Raw genomic sequence first — 22238 nt, 5'->3', positions numbered from 1 at the left:
TCTATATAAGGCCTCACAGCTGACACCCCCTGTCTATATAAGGCCTCACAGCTGACACCCCCCCTGTCTATATAAGGTCTCACAGCTGACTCCCTCCTGTCTATGTAAGGTCTCACAGCTGACACCCCCCTGTCTATATAAGGTCTCACAGCTGACATCCTCCTGTCTATATAAGATCTCACAGCTGACATCCTCCTGTCTATATAAGATCTCACAGCTGACACCCTCCTGTCTATATAAAGTCTCACAGCTGACACCCTCCTGTCTATATAAGGTCTCACAGCTGACACCCTCCTGTCTATATAAGGTCTCACAGCTGACACCCTCCTGTCTATATAAGGTCTCACAGCTGACACCCTCCTGTCTATATAAGGTCTCACAGCTGACACCCTCCTGTCTATATAAGGTCTCACAGCTGACACCCTCCTGTATATATAAGGTCTCACAGCTGACACCCCCTGTCTATATAAGGTCTCACAGCTGACACCCCCTGTCTATATAAGGTCTCACAGCTGACACCCCCTGTCTATATAAGGTCTCACAGCTGACACCCTCCTGTCTATATAAGGTCTCACAGCTGACACCCTCCTGTCTATATAAGGTCTCACAGCTGACACCCTCCTGTCATTATAAGGTCTCACAGCTGACACCCCCTGTCTATATAAGGTCTCACAGCTGACACCCTCCTGTCTATATAAGGTCTCACAGCTGACACCCTCCTGTCTATATAAGGTCTCACAGCTGACAGCCCCTGTCTATATAAGGTCTCACAGCTGACACCCCAGTCTATATAAGGTCTCACAGCTGACACCCCCTGTCTATATAAGGTCTCACAGCTGACACCCCCTGTCTATATAAGGTCTCACAGCTGACACCGCCCTCTCTATATAAGGTCTCACAGCTGACACCCCCTGTCTATATAAGGTCTCACAGCTGACACCCTCCTGTCTATATAAGGTCTCAGAGCTGACACCCCCCTGTCCTAGGGTAACAACATCTGCCCTGCACCGCACACCCTGCCACCACAATCCTTTTACCAGACAAATAATGTGTGCTGCGCCATTTTGTTGGTATCTTGGGTGGAACCTGCAATGGAGGTGTAAACCTGCTTGCAAGGTAGCTAAAAGGAAGTACTGCTGCTCTAATACTGTCCGGGCATGCTGGGAGTTGTAGTTTTGCAACAGCTGGAGACACACTGTTTGGAAAACACTGCTATACACTGACACAGCCTGGCCTCATGTAAAATACCCAATCCCCAGTTTTTAAACATGCAAAAGACAGGTTACATATACCAGCAACTGAATATACGTCCGGACTTTGTATATCGGTTCTCACAGTTATATAAACTTACGTAAGACGGCGATGAAGCTGGTTTTATCCACCAGTATCCATATTCCGAACCCGAGGATCACGGCTCCAAGAACCTGCAAAGGAGAAGTAAGAGGTAAAACCAGTGATGTCACCCGGTATGACCAGCAACCTAGTAAAGGGTTATAGCATCTGTCCTACACCAATCACATCCAGAGCTGCACAATTATTTCTATTTAAACATCTTATCAGCTGCTGTATGCTCCAGAGGAAGTTGTGTAGTTCTTTCCAGAGTCTGACCACAATGCTTTCTGCTGCCATCTCTGTCCAGAGCAGGAGAAGTTTTCTTTGAGAAGTTGCTTCTACTCTGGACAGTTCCTAAAATGGACAAAGGTGGCAGCAGAGAGCACTGTGGTCAGACTGTGGAAAGAACTACACAAATTCCTCTGGAGCATACAGCAGCTGATAAGTACTGAAAGGATTAAGGGGGGTTATCCAGGAAATTTTATATTATATATATATATCTCAACTGGCTCCAGAAAGTTAAACAGATTTGTAAATTACTTCTATTCAAAAAAAAATCTTAATCCTTCCAGTACTTATGAGCTGCTGAAGTTGAGTTGTTCTTTTCTGTCTAAGTGCTCTCTGATGATACCTGTCTCGGGAACTGTCCAGAGCAGAAGCAAATCCCCATAGCAAACCTCTTCTACTCTGTGCAGTTCCCGAGACAAGCAGAGATGTCAGCAGAGAGCACTGTTGTCAGACAGAAAAGAACAACTCAACTTCAGCAGCTGATAATTATTGGAAGGATTAAGATTTTTTAAATAGAAGTAATTTACAAATCTGTATAACTTTCTGGATCCAGTTGATATATAATAAAACAAAACAAGAAAAAAAGTTTTTTCCTGGAATACCCCTTTAAGATTAATAAATAAAAGCAATTAAAAAAATCAGTTTTACTTACTGGCACCAGTTGATTTGAAAACATTTTGTTTCCCACTGGAGTACCCCTTTAATATTGCACTGTTTGCTATGTGAAATCCATCAGCATTTTGTTACCAGACAGACCATAAGAAGATGCCCTAGATCAGTGGTCTTCAACCTGCGGACCTCCAGATGTTGCAAAACTACAACTCCCAGCATGCCCGGACAGCCGTTGGCTGTCCGGGCATGCTGGGAGTTGTAGTTTTGCAACATCTGGAGGTCTGCAGGTTGTAGACCACTGGTATACTGGACTTTTTAGTTTTTGAATGTATCTATTGTTATGATTGTGTTCCAAGTCTTATTAAAATCACTAAATACTGTTGGTTTTATGAATAAAGTTAAAGGGGTACTCCAATGGAAAACTTTTTTATTTATTTTTTATTTTAATTTTTTTATATGAACTGGTGCCAGAAAGTTAAACAGATTTGTAAATGACTTCTATTTAAAAAAATGTTACCCTTCCAGTACTTTTTGGCAGCTGTATGCTACAGAGGAAATTCTCTTCTTTTTGAATTTCTTTTTTGTCTTGTCCACAGTGCTCTCTGCTGACACCTGATGCCCGTATCAGGAACTGTCCAGAGCAGGAAAAAAATCCCCATTGCAAACCTATGCTGCTCTGGACAGTTCCTGACACTGAGAGGTGTCAGCAGAGAGCACTGTGGACAAGACAAAAAAGAAATTCAAAAAGAAAATAATTTCCTCTGTAGCATACAGCTGCTAAAAAGTACTGGAAGGGGAAAGATTTTTTTAATAGAAGTCATTTACAAATCTGTTTAACTTTCTGGCACCAGTTGATTTAAAAATAAAAATGTTTTCCACCGGAGTACCCCTTTAAGTTTTAACTTTCCTGCCGCCCCCCTATGTGAAGTGTTCCGGAATAGGACATTAAATACCGTCCTGCTGTAGACCGGACCAACCTGTTTGGCAACATGAAGGAGGAGGACGAGGGAGGAACTTGCTGAAACAATACAATAGCTATAAGTCATATACACACAGGGGAGACGTCCACAGCATCAGCTTAGAACAAAACCACAAGTGATAAGCGGCGCCCCTTATCCAGCGTTAGGGTGCGTTCACACTACGGAATTCCCGCGGAATGAACTTAAAGGGGCTTATCCAGGAAAAAACTTTTTTTTATATATCAACTGGCTCCAGAAAGTTAAAAAGATTTATAAATTACTTCTATTAAAAAAATCTTAATCCTTTCAGTACTTATGAGCTTCTGAAGTTAAGGTTGTTCTTTTCTGTCTAAGTGCTCTCTGATGACACCTGTCTCGGGAACCGCCCAGTTTAGAAGAGGTTTACTATGGGGATTTGCTTCTAAACTGGGCGTTTCCCAAGACAGGTGTCATCAGAGAGCAGTTAGACAGGAAAGAATAACCTTAACTTCAGAAGCTCATAAGTACTGAAAGGATTAAGACTTTTTAATAGAAGTAATTTACAAATCTGTTCAACTTTCTGCAGCCAGTTGAGATATATATATATATATATATATATATATATATATATATATATATATATATATATATATATAAGTTTTTTCCTGGATAAACCCTTTAACATTAGTGTGAATGGGTCTCCGCAAGATTGTCCGCCGCTGAAATTGTTCCGCGCAAAGAAAGAACATGTTCATTCTTTGCGCGGAAGTCCGCGAGCACTGCATAGCCGTCAGTGGTGACGGCTCAGTGCCCCGCGGCCCCAGCGCCGAAGCGACTTCGGCGGCGGCCTCCAGGCGGAATCTCCACTCGCGGAATTCAGCGAGCGGAGATTCCGCAGTGTGAACGCACCCTTAGACTTCTGTGGCCAAAGGTGACTTTGGGCCTGAGATATGGCAGCCTGAGACTCAATATGGCAGTGGTCTATAAAAGGGTACTCTGCTGGAAAACTTTTTTAAATTTTTTTTTTTAAATCAACTGGTGCCAGAAAGTTAAACAGATTTGTAAATTACTTCTATTAAAAAAATGTTAATCCTTCCAGTACTTATCAGCTGCTGAATACTACAGAGGAAATTCTTTTCTTTTTGGAACACAGAGCTCTCTGCTGACATCACGAGCACAGTGCTCTCTGCTGACATCTCTGTCCATTTTAGGAACTGTCCAGAGCAGCATACGTTTGCTATGGGGATTTGCTCCTACTCTCAGCAGAGACCACTGTGCTCGTGATGTCAGCAGAGAGCTCTGTGTTCCACAAAGAAAAGAATTTCCTCTGTAGTATTCAGCAGCTAATAAGTACTGGAAGGATAAAGATTTTTTTAATAGAAGTCATTTACAAATCTGTTTAACTTTCTGGCACCAGTTAATTTAACAAAAAATAAATAAAATAAAAAAACACACGTTTTCCACCGGAGTACCACTTTAATCCTGTGGCTGCAAAACTACAACTCCCAGCATGTCCTGACAGCTGAAGGCTGTTACTGCTTCCATGTTGGCTGTTGTGGACATAATGAAATAGGACAGGACAGATTGATATAAGGATCACATGCTTTACTATTTAAATTATTGATTGATCACGCAATTTCCGATAATGCAGCCACTAGGTGGCGCTGTTGTACTATAGCTTACATAGGCTGTCAGTGGAAGGGCTTCACCGCTCATGACTGCCAAAACTTTCCCTTACTAGGCCTTTTGGTCATCACAAAGGTCATGGGTTTGTTAATAAAGATTGTCAGCTCTGTGGCTCAGTAGTCACCATAGTAGCTGTAGAGCGGTGGTCTCTGACCTGTGGCTCTCCAGCTGTTGCAAAACTACAACTACAATGCCTAGAAAGTTCAGACAGTTTTTACAGCTATGATTGTATTTTCTGCATCTATATAGATAGTCAGCTCTGTGGTTTAAAGGGGTACTCCAATGGAAATATATATATTATTTTTTTATTTTTTTTTTAAATCAACTGGTGCCAGAAAGTTAAACAGATTTGTAAATGACTTCTATTAAAAAAATCTTTATCCTTCCAGTACTTTTTAGGGGCTGTATACTACAGAGGAATTTCTCTTCTGTCACGAGCACAGTGCTCTCTGCTGAACTCTGCTGACCATTTTAGGAACTGTCCAGAGTAGCATATGTTTGCTATGGGGATTTTCTCCTACTCTGGAGAGTTCCTAAAATGGACAGAGGTGTCAGCAGAGAAGAAATCCAAAAAGAAAAGCATTTCCTCTGTAATAGACAGCAGCTGATAAGTACTGGAAGGATTAAGATTTTTTTAATAGAAGTAATTTACAAATCTGTTTAACTTTCTGGCACCAGTTCATTTAAAAAATAAATAAATAAATAAATAAAAATAAAAAAAGTGTCCCACAGGAGTACCCCTTTAATGATTGCTTTTGAGCAGCAGTCTCCAATATGTGGATCTTCAGCTGTGGCGGAACTACAAATCCCAGCATACCCGGCCGGGGCATATTATCTGCATCTATGTGAACTATAAGCTCTGTTTAGTGATCACTATAGAGCAGTGTTTCCCAACAAGGGTGCCTCCAGCTGTTGGAAAACTACCACTCCCAGCATGCCCGGACAGCCGTTGGCTGTCCGGGCATGCTGGGAGTTGTAGTTTTGCAACAGCTGGAGGCACACCGGTTGGTAAACACGGCTTTAGATTCTGCAGTTGTTGGTAGTTGTAGTTTACCAACAGCTGGAGGCACCCTGTTTGGGAAACACTGCCATAAAGGCTTTTGAGAAGTGTTTTCCCAACCTTTGTGTCCCAGAGGGAACTACAACTCCCAGCATGCCTGTACAGGGTGTACTATCTGCATCTATACAGATTGTCAGCTCTATGGTTTCGTTATTCCTAGAGTGACTGAAGCACACTAATCAACAACTACAACTCCCAGCAAGCTCAAACAGTTTTTACGGCTATGGACGCGTTATCTGCATCTATATAGATTGTCAGCTCTGCGGTTCAGTCATCACTACGGGAACACTTTTAAAAGGGGTACTCCGGTGGAAAACATTTAATTTTTTTTAGGTCTTTCTAAGTCAACTGGTGCCAGAAAGTTAAACAGATTTGTAAATAACTTCTATTAAAAAATCTTTAACCTTCCAGTACTTTTTAGCAGCTGTATGCTACAGAGGAAATTCCTTTCTTTTTGAATTTTTTGTCTTGTCCACAGTGCTCTCTGCTGACACCTCTGTCCGTGTCAGGAACTGTCCAGAGCAGCATAGGTTTGCAATGGGGATTTTCTCCTGCTCTGGACAGTTACGGATACATCAGGTGTCAGCAGAGAGCACTGTGGACAAGACAAAAAAGAAATTCCAAAAGAAAAATAATTTCCTCTGTAGCGTACAGCTGCTAAAAAGTACAGGAAGGGTACCATCTCGACAACTACGTATCCGTGTGCGCGAGCATGTACGTGACATATTGTCGGCTAGGAACTGCATTGATTTGTCCATCTTAAAAACGATACCAAGACACTTTAAAGAAAAACATAATTGTGACCCAAACGGGTTAAAAATAAAAGGTATAGAAAAAATTCAAGGTAATATTCGTGGTGGTAATTTGAAAAAAATTTTGGCGCAAAAAGAGTGCCGCTGGATCATTATGCTGGATACGATGGTCCCTAATGGACTCAATGAGCAATTGAGCTTTTCCCCTTTTTTATAGCATAAGAATTATTATTATTATTCTTAGATATTGAGACTCTATAGTAGCATCTCTCTCCCAGTGGTAGATGGTCTTGTTTGTACTCTCTTGGCTTGCAGTTTAAAATCTCCATATCTATTAGTCATAGTAAATTTATGGCCGATTCAATTCCCTAGATAGGGTATACTGGGGGGGGTGAACTCTCTACTTTTTAATTTCTCTCCCTCCTCATGTGGTTTAAATCTTTTTGATTCAACCCCACACTCTGTATACCCCAGGATACTATTGGGGTGTTACGTAATTTAGCACGGGATCTATTGTGCAGCGTCCCTTACTTTAAATATATAGGCAAACTATATCCGTCTGTCTCCAATATTGTTTTTAATATAGTTTTTACCATGTGTGTCCAATTTTAACAGTTTGTTTGTTAACAGAACATTCTTGAGTTTATTTTCTAGGACCCATCTCACATGGTTCTACAAGGTGTCTTGGTTTGGTTTAGATGTTGGCAGTACTGTATTACCCATTCGGTCCATAAGGAACCATCAGTGGATATGAAAATATTATATTCCCTGCATCCACCCTCTTTTTCGCTTGCAGCTTGGTGTATTCACGGTACACATTCATTTCACCAATTATTATAATATATTTTTCACTAGTCAGCTACATATATTTTAGTGGTTGAGACACTTAGATTATTTATATGATCACAGTTTGGATCCTCATGTGTATCACATTTTATATTCACCATCACACATTATAAAATACAACTTATATTAATATATTTTTTATCCCCCCTTTTTTTACATATTTTTTATATATTTTTTGCACTTGATTGTTTATAACCAGCCTTTCTTGTACTCTGTATTTTTGATACACTAATATGATTTTGTGATTATGTTATTTTATGTCCTTTTCTCACTTGTATATTTTTCTGATCCTCCAGGTATGTAAGCGAGTGCATGGTGAATGCAGTGATTACTTAGGACATTCTTCTCAGCGGTGCGATGTCCAGTGCGCCTGCGCCGTGTTCTTCGCCAGTGACGCGGCCCTCCGAAGCGACTGGAGTCCAGTGCGCATGCCCGGGAACACTGTTTCTCGGTCCTGCGCAGATGGACGTAGACGCCGGAAGTGGGGCCAGCCTTTTGTTCCGGCGGGACATGGCGCAGGCGCCGATAGAATCTCCACACCGCTGTAGGTAATTTACATCATTATGGCAACACATATAAACCACCACACCACTCACATAGTCAGTACCTCTTGAAAAAGGGAAACCGAAACGATCGTAGGGGTCGGTTGCAGAGTTCGTTATCCCACATGGGTAAGTTACATATTGATTCTCACTGAATACTTAGACATGTTGTCCCCAATATCATTGTATTTCACTATGCACTCTCAGACCTGGCTATATACCAGCTCTGGGTTATATTACTAGCTAATCCTGATACATTATTATGCAGCATTTGTATGGATAGCCCACAGTGGCTAAACTGTATTATTCCATAGATTGCTATATACAGGGTGTGGACAATTTCTATGTACTCATTTGTATGTATTATTCTTACTCTGCGCCAGATATTTCTGTGTTGGATTTCCATTGCAATACTTCACTTTTTTGCATCTATATGTTTTTTATGTAAAACATTTTCAATAAAGATTTATACGTTTATACTTAAGGTGGTGTTATAACTCCAATTTCTCTGTATACATCCCTTTAAGCAGTAGTCTGTAATCTGTAGAAGTTTAGCTGTTGTGGGACTACAACTCCCAGCAAGCCCGGCATATTATCAGCATTTATATAGCATTTTATCCCACTGGTTCAGTGACCACTATAGTGACTGTACACTGTGGCTTTGCAAGTGTTGGCTGTCCGTGCATGCTGGGAGTTGTTGTCCCACCACAACTAGATGGCACTGCTGTAGAGGATAACCTGATGATGCACCTGCCCTAAGGGATGTTAAGCGCCTGATACTCTCATCGCCATCGGCTCAGAACACACATGACGCGGACGTCCTGCGCTCACATGGATAGCAGCTGCTCTGCCACATCCCTCCCGATTCCTGCATAGCGCCGCCATATGCCGACACGTCTCCGGATTCACACTGCTGTTTGCATTCTGCCCCATGCAAAAACCAAACCAGGAAAGGTCACAGAAATTAAACTTTACTGTATCAGTCATATCTGGAAATCGTAACCATTGACTGGGGAAGAGAACGACAAAAATAGAAGTTACTTGTGGTTTTACGTTTGTTCGCATTCAGCAGAATCGGCAAAACTATTGCAAGATGCAAGCGTGTATACATGGGGTTTAAAGGGGTATTCCAGGAAAAAATAAACTTTTTTACATATCAACTGACTCCAGAAAGTTAAACAGATTAGTAAATTACTTCTATTAAAAAAATCTTAATCCTTTCACTACTTATGAGGTGCTGAAGTTGAGTTGTTCTTTTCTGTCTAAGTGCTCTCTGATGACACGTGTCTCGGGAACTGTCCAGAGTAGAAGCAAATCCCCATAGCAAACCTCTTCTACTCTGTGCAGTTCCTGAGACAAGCAGAGATGTCAGCAGAGAGCACTGTTGCCAGACAGAAAAGAACAACTCAACTTCAGCATCTGATAATTATTGGAAGGATTAAGATTTTTTAATAGAAGTAATTTACAAATCTGTTTAACTTTCTGGAGCCAGTTGATATATATAAAAAAAAGTTTTTTCCTGGAATATCCCTTTAAAGCCGAATCACTGTGTATTGGATATGTGGTGTCAGGGTGTGAGGTGCAGGGTAGATGTTATAACCCAAGGGGCAGATGTTATTAACCCCTTCTTGCCGTGATGCCAGGGCGTGGTTTAGCCTTAACCACCTGAAGGTAACACCGCTGGTCCTGGGCTAGGCACGGTGGGCAATGAAGACACCGACGCCAAGTTACGGCCAGAGCCCGAGGAGGTGACCAGTGACACAGGGGGACCTCGCAGGATTGCTGGGACTTGCAGTAGTTAGACTGACTTTAGTGCAGGCCACGGTGACTAGACAGTAGACTTGACTTGTCTGACTTGATGACTGACGATTAGATGACTTTGGATTACTTGTAATTGACAGGTGGCTGCAGACTTTAGGCTTGAGGCCTCCAATGCTCCGGACACAAACACTGAGACGACTGCACTGGACCTCAGGAACAAGAGAGAGCGATCGGCCCCGCGTCGCCCGGCAGCGATCGGCCCCGCGTCGCCCGGCAGCGATCGGCCCCGCGTCGCCCGGCAGCGATCGGCCCCGCGTCGCCCGGCAGCGATCGGCCCCGCGTCGGCCGGCAGCGATCGGCCCCGCGTCGCCCGGCAGCGATCGGCCCCGCGTCGCCCGGCAGCGATCGGCCCCGCGTCGCCCGGCAGCGATCGGCCCCGCGTCGCCCGGCAGCGATCGGCCCCGCGTCGCCCGGCAGCGATCGGCCGAGCGTCTCTCGTCAGCGATCGGCCCCGCGTCATCCGGCAGCGATCGGCCCAGCCTAAAGCGATGATCTGGAGGTAGTTTGTGCAGCCCAGCTGCCACGTGTAGGCTCAGAAAGCAAGTGCCAGTCACATAGATAGCGCTCATTCTTGCGCCTCTATCAGGGCCTTTAATCACTATACACTACTAGGTTGTCTCTTACTGTGGTAGAAGGAGCAGCTGCCACAGCTCTAGGTCCCCCTATAGTTACAGCTTGAAAACAACTGTATTAGGACTATACCGGCTGTAACTAGTGAATGTTCCCCTTTACTGACAACAAGCGGAGATCTTGAAAAAGAGAATTGACTGAAGCTACACTAGAAAACGTAGAGAACTTTCCATTCTGTGCTCCATCCCTCTGTTCTGTATGCCAGGCGGCCCTGTCTTCAGGGGATGGACCCTTAGCTTCCCACCGCCAAGACCGGTTCAGCGCTGCGGCGGCGGCTGCCAGGAAACTTATCGTACGATGCCAACGACTCGGGAGCCCACAGCTCTAGAGTCATGTGGGAGCGTCGGCGCAAAAAGGGTTAAGTTCTCCCTTGAAGGAAGTCCATCATAAGAAAGACACACATTCCCTAAATTCCCAGGATGGGTCCAGCTGTCTCTTTGGGGGGCAGCCGCTTCGTATCCAACACCCCTCCGCCTCATCCCGCTCCGCGCAGCCAGCACAGCACTCCAGGCCGATCCCACAGCTGTTCTCTGTCCGTGCTGCAGGAATGTCTGAACAGATGCACACACAGCCGCGATTAACCCTTCGCAGCCGCAGCGAGCGATTTCTCCTTCTTTGGCGCAAACAAATTGGAAATTCTTCTGTTCCAGCAGCCGTTCTTGTGTGATATCAGAACTGACGCGGAAGCTGTAAATTATCTTTTTTTCTCCACTCACTGACAGTAGGGTTGGCACCTGGCCGGTATTTTGGCCACCCTGACGGTATTTTTATATTAAAAATAGTCGGTATTTATGCAACCAATCCTCCAACTCCCGGAATGTTGCACCATATACTATACCAGTGTTACCCAACCAGAGCACCTACAGCTGTTGCAAAACTACAACTTTCAGCATGCCCGGAAAGCCAACGGCTGTCCGGGCATGCTGGGAGTTGTAGTTTTGCAACAGCTGGAGGCACCCCTGGTTGAGAAACACTGACCTATACTATATACTACTATAAAGTCCAACATGCTGGGAGTTGTAGTTTTGCAAAAGCTGGAGGCACCCCTGGTTGGGAAACATTGACCTATACTATATACTACTATATAGTCCAACATGCTGGGAGTTGTAGTTTTGCAACAGCTGGAGGCACCCCTGGTTGAGAAACACTGACCTATACTATATACTACTATAAAGTCCAACATGCTGGGAGTTGTAGTTTTGCAACAGCTGGAGGCACCCCTGGTTGGGAAACACTGACCTATACTATATACTACTATATAGTCCAATATGCTGGGAGTTGTAGTTTTGCAAAAGCTGGAGGCACCCCTGGTTGGAAAACACTAACCTATACTATATACTACTGTACAATATAGTCCAACATGCTGGGAGTTGTAGTTTTGCAACAGCTGGAGGCATCTGGTTTGGAAACACTGACCTATACTATATACTACTATATAGTCCAACATGCTGGGAGTTGTAGTTTTGCAACAGCTGGAGGCACCTGGTTGGGAAACACTGACCTATACTATATACTACTATATAGTCCAACATGCTGGGAGTTGTAGTTTTCGTTTGGGGCAGCTGCTGCACCACAGGCTGTATCAGGGCATGCTGGGAGTTGTAGTTAGTAACTAACTGCAACTCCCGAATTTAATTAGAAAAAAAGTGATCAAAAAGTCACATCAAAACTAAAATGGTTCTGTTAAAAACTACAGATCGGGGCGCAAAAAAATAACCCTCATACAGGCCCCGTATAAGGAGAAATAACAAAATTATAGGGGTCAGAATAGGACAAAATTCCCCCCGCATATGTGTATCCTGTGATGTCACGCATACATAATTAATTATGCAAATAAGCATGGACGGTATTTTTTTCTGCAAGAAAGGTGTTGACCCTAACTGACAGCAAACAGAGATCTTGAGAATGACGACAAATTGTAACACCTTTTTTGTAACATCCAGGGGTTAAAACCTGCACGGACCAAATACTTCCCGGATCGAATTGTAGCCAGTTACTCCGGAGACTCCAGGTTGACACGTTTTATCTGCACTGACACATTGTAGCAAAATATTAGACTAGGAGACAGCAATGTATGACAGTAAGGGGAGAATCCATTATATTGGGGTGCCCTTTCTCCACTGGAATATTAGGGCACATTCAAGGATGTCATTTTTGGTGACGGCGCCCCTTCTGCTTGCCTCTGGTACAGCACATTTCCTGCACAGACACAGGGATGACAAGTAAACAGCAGATTATTGTGTAGAGACGTTTGGTAACAGGAAGCCATAGATCACGAGTCTTATCTCCTCCTCATTGTGAGCAGACAAGAGGACAGATACCGACTCCAAAAACTGCGCAACTTCCCACTGCAATCCATCTACATTACAGAACACAGGCCCCGGGATACTTCACACTGCTGGGAATATATATATATAGACTGAGAAGAGATACTGCTCATCCTGGGCTTCCTGGTTCATAAATAGAATGTTAGAACTTCAGTAAATACTGACATTCACAAGGGCAATAGGAGGGTGAGAGCAGCAATAGATATAGTGTCAGTGTCATCCTCCTGCGCCCCAAGTGTCATCCTCCTGCACCCCAAGTGTCATCCTCCTGCACCCCAAGTGTCATCCTCCTGCACCCCAAGTGTCATCCTCCTGCACCCCAAGTGTCATCCTCCTGCACCCCAAGTGTCATCCTCCTGCACCCCAAGTGTCATCCTCCTGCACCCCAAGTGTCATCCTCCTGCACCCCAAGTGTCATCCTCCTGCACCCCAAGTGTCATCCTCCTGCACCCCAAGTGTCATCCTCCTGCACCCCAAGTGTCATCCTCCTGCACCCCAAGTGTCATCCTCCTGCACCCCAAGTGTCATCCTCCTGCACCCCAAGTGTCATCCTCCTGCACCCCAAGTGTCATCCTCCTGCACCCCAAGTGTCATCCTCCTGCACCCCAAGTGTCATCCTCCTGCACCCCAAGTGTCATCCTCCTGCACCCCAAGTGTCATCCTCCTGCACCCCAAGTGTCATCCTCCTGCACCCCAAGTGTCATCCTCCTGCACCCCAAGTGTCATCCTCCTGCACCCCAAGTGTCATCCTCCTGCACCCCAAGTGTCATCCTCCTGCACCCCAAGTGTCATCCTCCTGCACCCCAAGTGTCATCCTCCTGCACCCCAAGTGTCATCCTCCTGCACCCCAAGTGTCATCCTCCTGTACCCCAAGTGTCATCCTCCTGTACCCCAAGTGTCATCCTCCTGTACCCCAAGTGTCATCCTCCTGTACCCCAAGTGTCATCCTCCTGTACCCCAAGTGTCATCCTCCTGTACCCCAAGTGTCATCCTCCTGTACCCCAAGTGTCATCCTCCTGTACCCCAAGTGTCATCCTCCTGTACCCCAAGTGTCATCCTCCTGTACCCCAAGTGTCATCCTCCTGTACCCCAAGTGTCATCCTCCTGTACCCCAAGTGTCATCCTCCTGTACCCAAAGTATCTGTTAGTATCCTGTACCCCAAGTGTCATCCTCCTGTACCCCAAGTATCTTATTATCCTGTACCCAAAGTATCTGTTATTATCCTGTACCCAAAGTATCTGTTATTATCCTGTACCCCAAGTATCTATTATTATCCTGTACCCAAAGTATCTGTTATTACCCTGAACCCCAAGTATCTGTTATTACCCTGAACCCCAAGTATCTGTGTGTCATTGTTCTGTTCTCCGAGCTGACTTTCAGGTTGGGGAACCCTGCAGTTTCCTTATCCATTCAGTAGCCCCATTAATAGAGGTATATGAAGAGGTCATTATGTGGCCATTGTATAGAGATCAGTACATTCAGACACCACTATGTTCCTCCGGGGTCTGGACATTAGACCCACCAGGACCCAATAACTTGCATCAATAGATAAGAGTCTCTTCTTCCCCCTGATTCTACCTATTTCTACTACATACATCTCTTCTACTGGGTTGTCAGACTGGTGCCCTACAGATGCCATCCTCTACTAATGCTGACCGAACAGATAATCCACCCCACAGTGCCCATGTATGTCTATGTACTGACAGTGCTCCAGCCCCCAGCACCACATGCGTCTCAGTTGGACTGGTTTAATATGCAAGACGTGACGCAAGTTAAAAAATAAATTTGCAATTAAGAAAACAATGGGTGCCCTGATAAACGGCCATGAGGAAAAGGGTGTGGAGGAGAAAAACACGAGCGGCTGTGACCTAACACCACGCACCTTAAAGGGGTACTCCAGAGAGAAAAACTTTTTTTTAAATCAACTGGTGCCTGAAAGTTAAACAGATTTGTAAATTACTTCTTATTAAAAATCTTAATCCTTCCAGTACTTATCAGCTGTTGTATGCTCCACAGGAAGTTGTATAGTTCTTTCCAGTCTGACCACAGTGCTCTCTGCTGACACCTCTGTCTGTTTCAGGAACGGTCCTGTGCAGGATAGGTTTGCTGTTAGGATGTGCACCTGCTCTGGACAGTTCCTGACACAGACAGAGGTGTCAGCAGAGAGCACTGTGGTCAGACTGGAAAGAACCACATAACTTCCTGTGGAGCATACAGCAGCTGATAAGTACTGGAAGGATTAAGATTTTTCAATAAAAGTAATTTACAAATCTGTTTAAAAAAGTTGTTTCTCTAGAATACCCTATGTTTATGTTATTATTCTCTGTTATCAGCTGTTATGATCTGCGGCCTTTAAAAGGATACCCTCCCCCATGTTGGTACTTACGAAAAACAGGAGGTTAAATAAGAAGAGGAAGTATTTGATCACTTTCATGCAGCCTCCGCTCGCCATTTTCTCAGTGTTTCGCAATCTGCGGAGAAAGAAGATTTAAAAGGGTTAATAAGGTCATATATATATATATATATATATATATATATATATATATATACACACACAGCTAATAGTCCACACAGAAACGTTCCCCATTTAAGGATGAGTTCACTAAAAGCGCTGTGTGAACTCGAGTTTATGCAAATAAAAGCAAATGAAAAGTTCAGCAAATATGAAATGCGCTTTGCATATGTATTGCGTCACCTTAGTTAAGATCTCTGTTTGCTGTCAGTGAATTAATTAAATATTCACTATTTACATCAGTTTTCTCCAAAGAGTGGACCTCCAGCTGTTGCAAAACAATAACTTCCAGCATGCCCGGACAGCATACGGCTGTCCGGGCATGCTGGGAGTTGTAGTTTTGCAACAGCTGGAGGCACACTGTTTTGGAAACTCTGAGGTAATGTATTTTATACATTGAGGATTGCCTTAAAGCGACAGTACGTAATTATCTGCCCATTATGGTGAACCCATTGGTTATGCACTTGCACTGTGAAGCGTCCAGGAAAGCGTTAATTTCATCTGCAGGATCCCATGGCAGGCAGTGCTATAATGCAGGACATGCAGTGTTACCTGCAGAACAAGCTCAGACACTGCACAGCCCGGGGAACGGGCGTCACTCACTTCATTACACCCTAATTTAAAACACCCAGGTTTTAGCCAAGTCGACCATAACACACATTAGGGAATAAAAGGTGGAACCGTCACTTATTGGCAATTGCTTTGTGTCCATATTGTACAATCTATAGACTGGCCTGGACCTCACAAGTCGGGTGTCAGTGAAAGCCGGGGAGTGAGGAGAACTGCCATGCACTTCACTAGCTTATAGCTCACAGGGGGCAGAGGAGGCTGGAAGGGGGGGGGCAGAGGAGACCTGAGGGCATGGGGGGGGGCAGAGGAGACCGGAGGGCATGGGGGGGGGGCAGAGGAGACCGGAGGGCATGGGGGGGGGCAGAGGAGACCGGAGGGCATGGGGGGGGCAGAGGAGACCGGAGGGCATGGAGGGGGCAGAGGAGACCCGAGGGCATGGGGGGGGCAGAGGAGACCGGAGGGCATGGGGGGGGGCAGAGGAGACCGGAGGGCATGGGGGGGGGCAGAGGAGACCGGAGGGCATGGGGGGGGGCAGAGGAGACCGGAGGGCATGGGGGAAGAGGAGACCGGAGGGCATGGGGAAAGAGGAGACCGGAGGGCATGGGGAAAGAGGAGACCGGAGGGCATGGGGAAAGAGGAGACCGGAGGGCATGGGGAAAGAGGAGACCGGAGGGCATGGGGAAAGAGGAGACCGGAGGGCATGGGGAAAGAGGAGACCGGAGGGCATGGGGAAAGAGGAGACCGGAGGGCATGGGGGCAGAGGAGACCGGAGGGCATGGGGGCAGAGGAGACCGGAGGGCATGGGGGCAGAGGAGACCGGAGGGCATGGGGGCAGAGGAGACCGGAGGGCATGGGGGCAGAGGAGACCGGAGGGCATGGGGAAAGAGGAGACCGGAGGGCATGGGGGCAGAGGAGACCGGAGGGCATGGGGGCAGAGGAGACCGGAGGGCATGGGGGCAGAGGAGACCGGAGGGCATGGGGGCAGAGGAGACCGGAGGGCATGGGGGAAGAGAAGACCGGAGGGCATGGGGGCAGAGGAGACCGGAGGGCATGGGGGGGGGGGGGGGGAAGAGAAGAGGGGACCGGAGGGCATGGGGGGGGGGGAGAAGAGGAGATCGGAGGGCATGGGGGAAGAGGAGACCGAAGGGCATGGGGGAAGAGGAGACTGGAGGGATGGGGGAAGAGGAGGTGGCCTGCCTAAAACAATGATTATCTGAGCACTGTATGATAACGTTGTGGCACTGTTTATCAGGGCACTGTATGATAACGTTGTGGCACTGTTTATCAGGGCACTGTATGATAACGTTGTGGCACTGTTTATCAGGGCACTGTATGATAACGTTATGGCACTGTTTATCAGGGCACTGTATGATAACGTTGTGGCACTGTTTATCAGGGCACTGTATGATAACGTTGTGGCACTGTTTATCAGGGCACTGTATGATAACGTTATGGCACTGTTTATCAGGGCACTGTATGATAACGTTGTGGCACTGTTTATCAGGGCACTGTATGATAACGTTGTGGCACTGTTTATCAGGGCACTGTATGATAACGTTATGGCACTGTTTATCAGGGCACTGTATGATAACGTTGTGGCACTGTTTATCAGGGCACTGTATGATAACGTTGTGGCACTGTTTATCAGGGCACTGTATGATAACGTTGTGGCACTGTTTATCAGGGCACTGTATGATAATGTTGTGGCACTGTTTATCAGGGCACTGTATGATAACGTTATGGCACTGTTTATCAGGGCACTGTATGATAACGTTGTGGCACTGTTTATCAGGGCACTGTATGATAATGTTGTGGCACTGTTTATCAGGGCACTGTATGATAACGTTGTGGCACTGTTTATCAGGGCACTGTATGATAACGTTGTGGCACTGTTTATCAGGGCACTGTATGATAACGTTGTGGCACTGTTTATCAGGGCACTGTATGATAACGTTGTGGCACTGTTTATCAGGGCACTGTATGATAACGTTGTGGCACTGTTTATCAGGGCACTGTATGATAACGTTGTGGCACTGTTTATCAGGGCACTGTATGATAACGTTGTGGCACTGTTTATCAGGGCACTGTATGATAACGTTGTGGCACTGTTTATCAGGGCACTGTATGATAACGTTATGGCACTGTTTATCAGGGCACTGTATGATAACGTTGTGGCACTGTTTATCAGGGCATTGTATGACACTACATGGGCAGCCTTTACAAGAGAACTATATTATGGGACTTATCTGGGAACCCTATTCGTTATTTTCCTGGATACTACATATATTTATTTAACTGTAAACTGATAGAAACCCCCCTATTCCCCCATATCACTCAGTCTGGTGGATTCAGTCATAATTTAGAGTCCACCCCAGGATGGCCGGGCAGGGGTGTGAGTGCGGAGGCTGGAGGAGCTGCAGGCACTTGTTTGTATAGTGGAGGGGCCTGTCCATTGTCCCCGATGTCCCACTGCAGCCAGTCATTATAAGGATTGTGTCACAAGGGGATGGGACACAGGAGGGGGAACAATGAGGCCTCTGTGCTCCCCCATAAGAGGAGCGCTCCCTCTGTCCCAAGCCACGGGGGCGACCAACAAAAGCTGCACAAGAGCCCAGTCTGGCAGCTGCAGGTCTGTGCCCTCCTTTATGTCTCGGCTCCTTTTAAGTCTATGGAAATGAACTTCGACGAGGCTGCGTTCCCAGGCAGACGACAGGCACATAACAAATGGGCAGACACAAAGCCAGGCGTCCAGGATGGGCAAATAATCCGATTATCACAGGCGGAGGATACGGCATATGGACATAGGCGGACGCCCATTCTGCCTCTTGACTGAGACATTGGTTTAACCAAGCTGTGACCTTTCACCCTAAACACTACCCCCAGTCATGGTTATTTCCGCACTATTATAATGCAGCCTGGGGAAAAAGCCTCAATCCAATATGGCTGCCTATGCCCATTATAAACTATATAAGATCTCTATAATCATCACTAATAAAGTCCTGCTGGAACAAGAAATTGGTTCTGCCCAGTACCTTCCATGGGTTGTTACTTATTTTAGTCCAAATGACCCCAACGTCCAATACTAGTGCTCATCCAGTATCAATACGTCTAAGGCTATGTTCACACTATCCTGATATGGAGCCATTTTATTTCTATATGAGAACAGCAAGTCCAGGCCTAACCGCTGGTCTGAGGTTTAGTAATAAGGATGGGCCGTCAGGCTGGGACTTGCAGTCCTATTATGGACATAAAAAGGTGTCTGTATCAGAACAGTGTGAACCAGTCCTCAAAGGGGTTCTAAAGCCACCATGTGTTTCTTAAAAGGGGTTCTCCCCCATAAGGTGATTTTAGTACGTACCTGGCAGACAGTAATGGACATGCTTAGGAAGGATCTGCACTTGTCTTGGGGCTAAACGGCTATGCTGTGAGATTACCATAATACTGTGGCTAGCTTTTTGTGAACTGATATTTCCTGTTTGACTTTTCTTTTTTTGACTACAAATCCCACAATTCCATTTTCCTCCCTCCCACACATCAGCCACCCCACCCATTGAAACATAAATGAGCTGCATCCATTCGAAAGACCTGTGATTTTCAATCAGGGTGCCTACAGCTGTTGCATTAGTTGCAGACTGATCCCTCCCCCCATTGAAGCAGACAGGCTCCCTGTCATCAGCTGACTAGCGAGTCAGGTCTCTGCCGCATTGCAACCTGGGAAAAATCCGAGACAACAGACATTTTTGTATGCTGATAAAAATAAATATTGGGGTGAAAACCACATAAGAATTGTGAGAAAACCGTCACACACAGGTTCAGACACTATATTATGGTCTACACTAACTTTACAGCCCCTGTAGCATAGTCACATAAAAATTAATTCTGGAATACCCCTTTAATTCCAAACACCACCTATAATTCAAAGCCGGATTCTTATAATCCAGCATCAGATCCCAACTCTATGGTAAAAACATGAGGGGGGGGGGATCTATATATATATATATATATATATATATATATATATATACACATATATATATATATATATATATATATATATATATATATATATATACATATATACACACACACACATTAATAAATATATATATATATATATATATATATATATATATATTAAACAGTCTCTATTATAGCATATGGACATCATAGGGCTTCTCAAATAGGAACTATGCTTCACAGGTGCCCATAGTGTTGGGCCTTGACCTTTTTAGGCCCCGAGCTGGCACCACAACCAGGACGAAAACCACAGCAGCACCATGTCCTTAGATATGCATAAGTTGCAAAAGTTTTATTCTTCTCCAAAAAGTAAAAAAAGTTACGTTTTGACAGATCTCTACACTACAACAGGTGTGCATGAAGTCCTGATATGTGTAAACACAGCTTAGCCTGGGGAGCTGCTGAGACAACACCACACTGAGGACTAAACAACTTCCTGTCAGGAGAGAGGGAGGAGCCCAGAGTCGTTGAGACAGCACTACAATGAGAGGACTACACTACTTCCTGTCGGAAGAGAGGGAGGAGCCAGGGAGGTGCTGATACAACACCACACTGACAATGAGAAGCCTACAAAACTTCCGTTCAGGGGTGAATCACAAAAGGCTATGCTGCGAGCGAGAACAAATTGTGCCAACTCTATATTAGTAAGTTAAATTAAAAGAAAAAAAAAAAACTGATAAAAGGGAAAACGTTCCAAACACTAGGATATAATTCACATAAAAATTATAATTTGTATATTTGGAATTATTTGACAGAAAGAATATTTGATCACAATTTTTGTATTTTTTAGCAAAAATGATTAATTGTGTCCCAATTAGAGATGAGCGAACTTACAGTAAATTCGATTTGTCACGAACTTCTCGGCTCGGCAGTTGATGACTTTTCCTGCATAAATTAGTTCAGCTTTCCGGTGCTCCGGTGGGCTGGAAAAGGTGGATACAGTCCTCGGAGACTCTTTCCTAGGACTGTATCCACCTTTTCCAGCCCACCGGAGCACCTGAAGGCTGAACTAATTTACGTAGGATAAGGCATCAACTGCCGAGCCGAGAAGTTCGTGACGAATCGAATTTACTGTAAGTTCGCTCATCTCTAGTCCCAATATAACAAGCAAGGTTCGGTTGTGTGCGCCGTGCCCCTTTAAGAAACTGTGACTAATAGGGCAGCACGTAATAAAGACTCCTTACAACATACTCTGGGGCCTCGTACAGCGATCCAGCACATTCCTTCTAGTGCCAAATATCTAGTAATAAAAGCATAAAACGACATTTTTCTTGGGCATATTTACAAAAACTTGAAAAAAACAAAAAAAAAAAAACAACTCGAAACTAAACAAAAAGGTTTGCATCTGTAGCCAATCTTAATAAGGGAGAAGGTCTGTAGAGGAAGATTAATAGTCAAAAATTTACAATATAAAATGTGAACGTCATTACAGCTCACACTAGGGTCATCACCCAGCTTTTCCCTACTCCTGAATGGTATATATGCCCAACTATCACTTCCTTCTCTGGGCAAATGTAACATTCAGGGAAGGTTGGTTGTGTTAGGTTTATGACTTTTGTCATTTTTGGAGGCAACTACTCACAGACATAAAATCCTTCATTCCAGATGCACTATTAATCAGATTTTTCGGTGTACAGTGGTCCCTCAACATACAATGGTAATCCGTTCCAAATGGACCATCGTTTGTTGAAACCATCGTATGTTGAGGGATCCGTGCAATGTAAAGTATGGGACAGTGGTCTACAACCTGCGGACCTCCAGATGTTTCAATACTACAACACCCACCAATAAAAGTTTTTTCCGGGAATACCCCTTTAAGAATAATAAATAAAAGCAATTAAAAAAGAAGAAAAAAAAAAAAAAAATCGGTTTTACTTACTGGCACCAGTTGATTTGAAAACATTTTGTTTCCCACCGGAGTACCCCTTTAATATTGCACTGTTTGCTATGTGAAATCCATCAGCATTTTGTTACCAGACAGACCATAAGAAGATGCCCTAGATTAGTGGTCTTCAACCTGCGGACCTCCAGATGTTACAAAACTACAACTCCCAGTATGCCCGGACAGCCGTTGGCTGTCCGGGCATGCTGGGAGTTGTAGTTTTGCAACATCTGGAGGTCCGCAGGTTGAAGACCACTGGTAGAGGAAGTTGTACTCACCTGTCCCCGCCGCTCCGGACCGTCACCGTTGCCCGGGATGTCGCCGTCCATCGATGTCGCCGCATCCCCCACGCTCCGGCAAGGCCTCTGCTTCCCCGGCATCCTCGCTCTCCGTCGCCGCCATCACGTCGCTACGCACGCCGC

The 22238-nt window shown here is 45.1% G+C and overlaps 1 protein-coding gene across 3 annotated transcripts in view; it reads right to left on the bottom strand.

Annotated features, from left to right (window-relative positions):
• CD82 (CD82 molecule) overlaps nucleotides 1–22238 on the bottom strand; it is an 80774-nt gene that overhangs the window by 12268 nt on the left and 46268 nt on the right. For all 3 annotated transcript variants that reach the window (XM_056527767.1, XM_056527766.1, XM_056527768.1), the window contains exons 2-3: nucleotides 15222–15306; nucleotides 1352–1424 (exon numbers count right to left, since the gene is read on the bottom strand). In XM_056527767.1, coding sequence (XP_056383742.1) covers nucleotides 1352–1424; nucleotides 15222–15287 — 139 coding nt within the window. In that variant the 5' untranslated portion in view covers nucleotides 15288–15306. The remainder of the gene's footprint in view (nucleotides 1–1351; nucleotides 1425–15221; nucleotides 15307–22238) is intronic.

Source organism: Hyla sarda, chromosome 6 (genome assembly GCF_029499605.1).
Source record: "Hyla sarda isolate aHylSar1 chromosome 6, aHylSar1.hap1, whole genome shotgun sequence".
In the NCBI taxonomy this organism is placed as follows: domain Eukaryota; kingdom Metazoa; phylum Chordata; class Amphibia; order Anura; family Hylidae; genus Hyla; species Hyla sarda.
The sequence above is the reverse complement of the archived record's forward strand: the minus strand, read 5'-3'. Positions and strand labels throughout refer to the sequence as shown.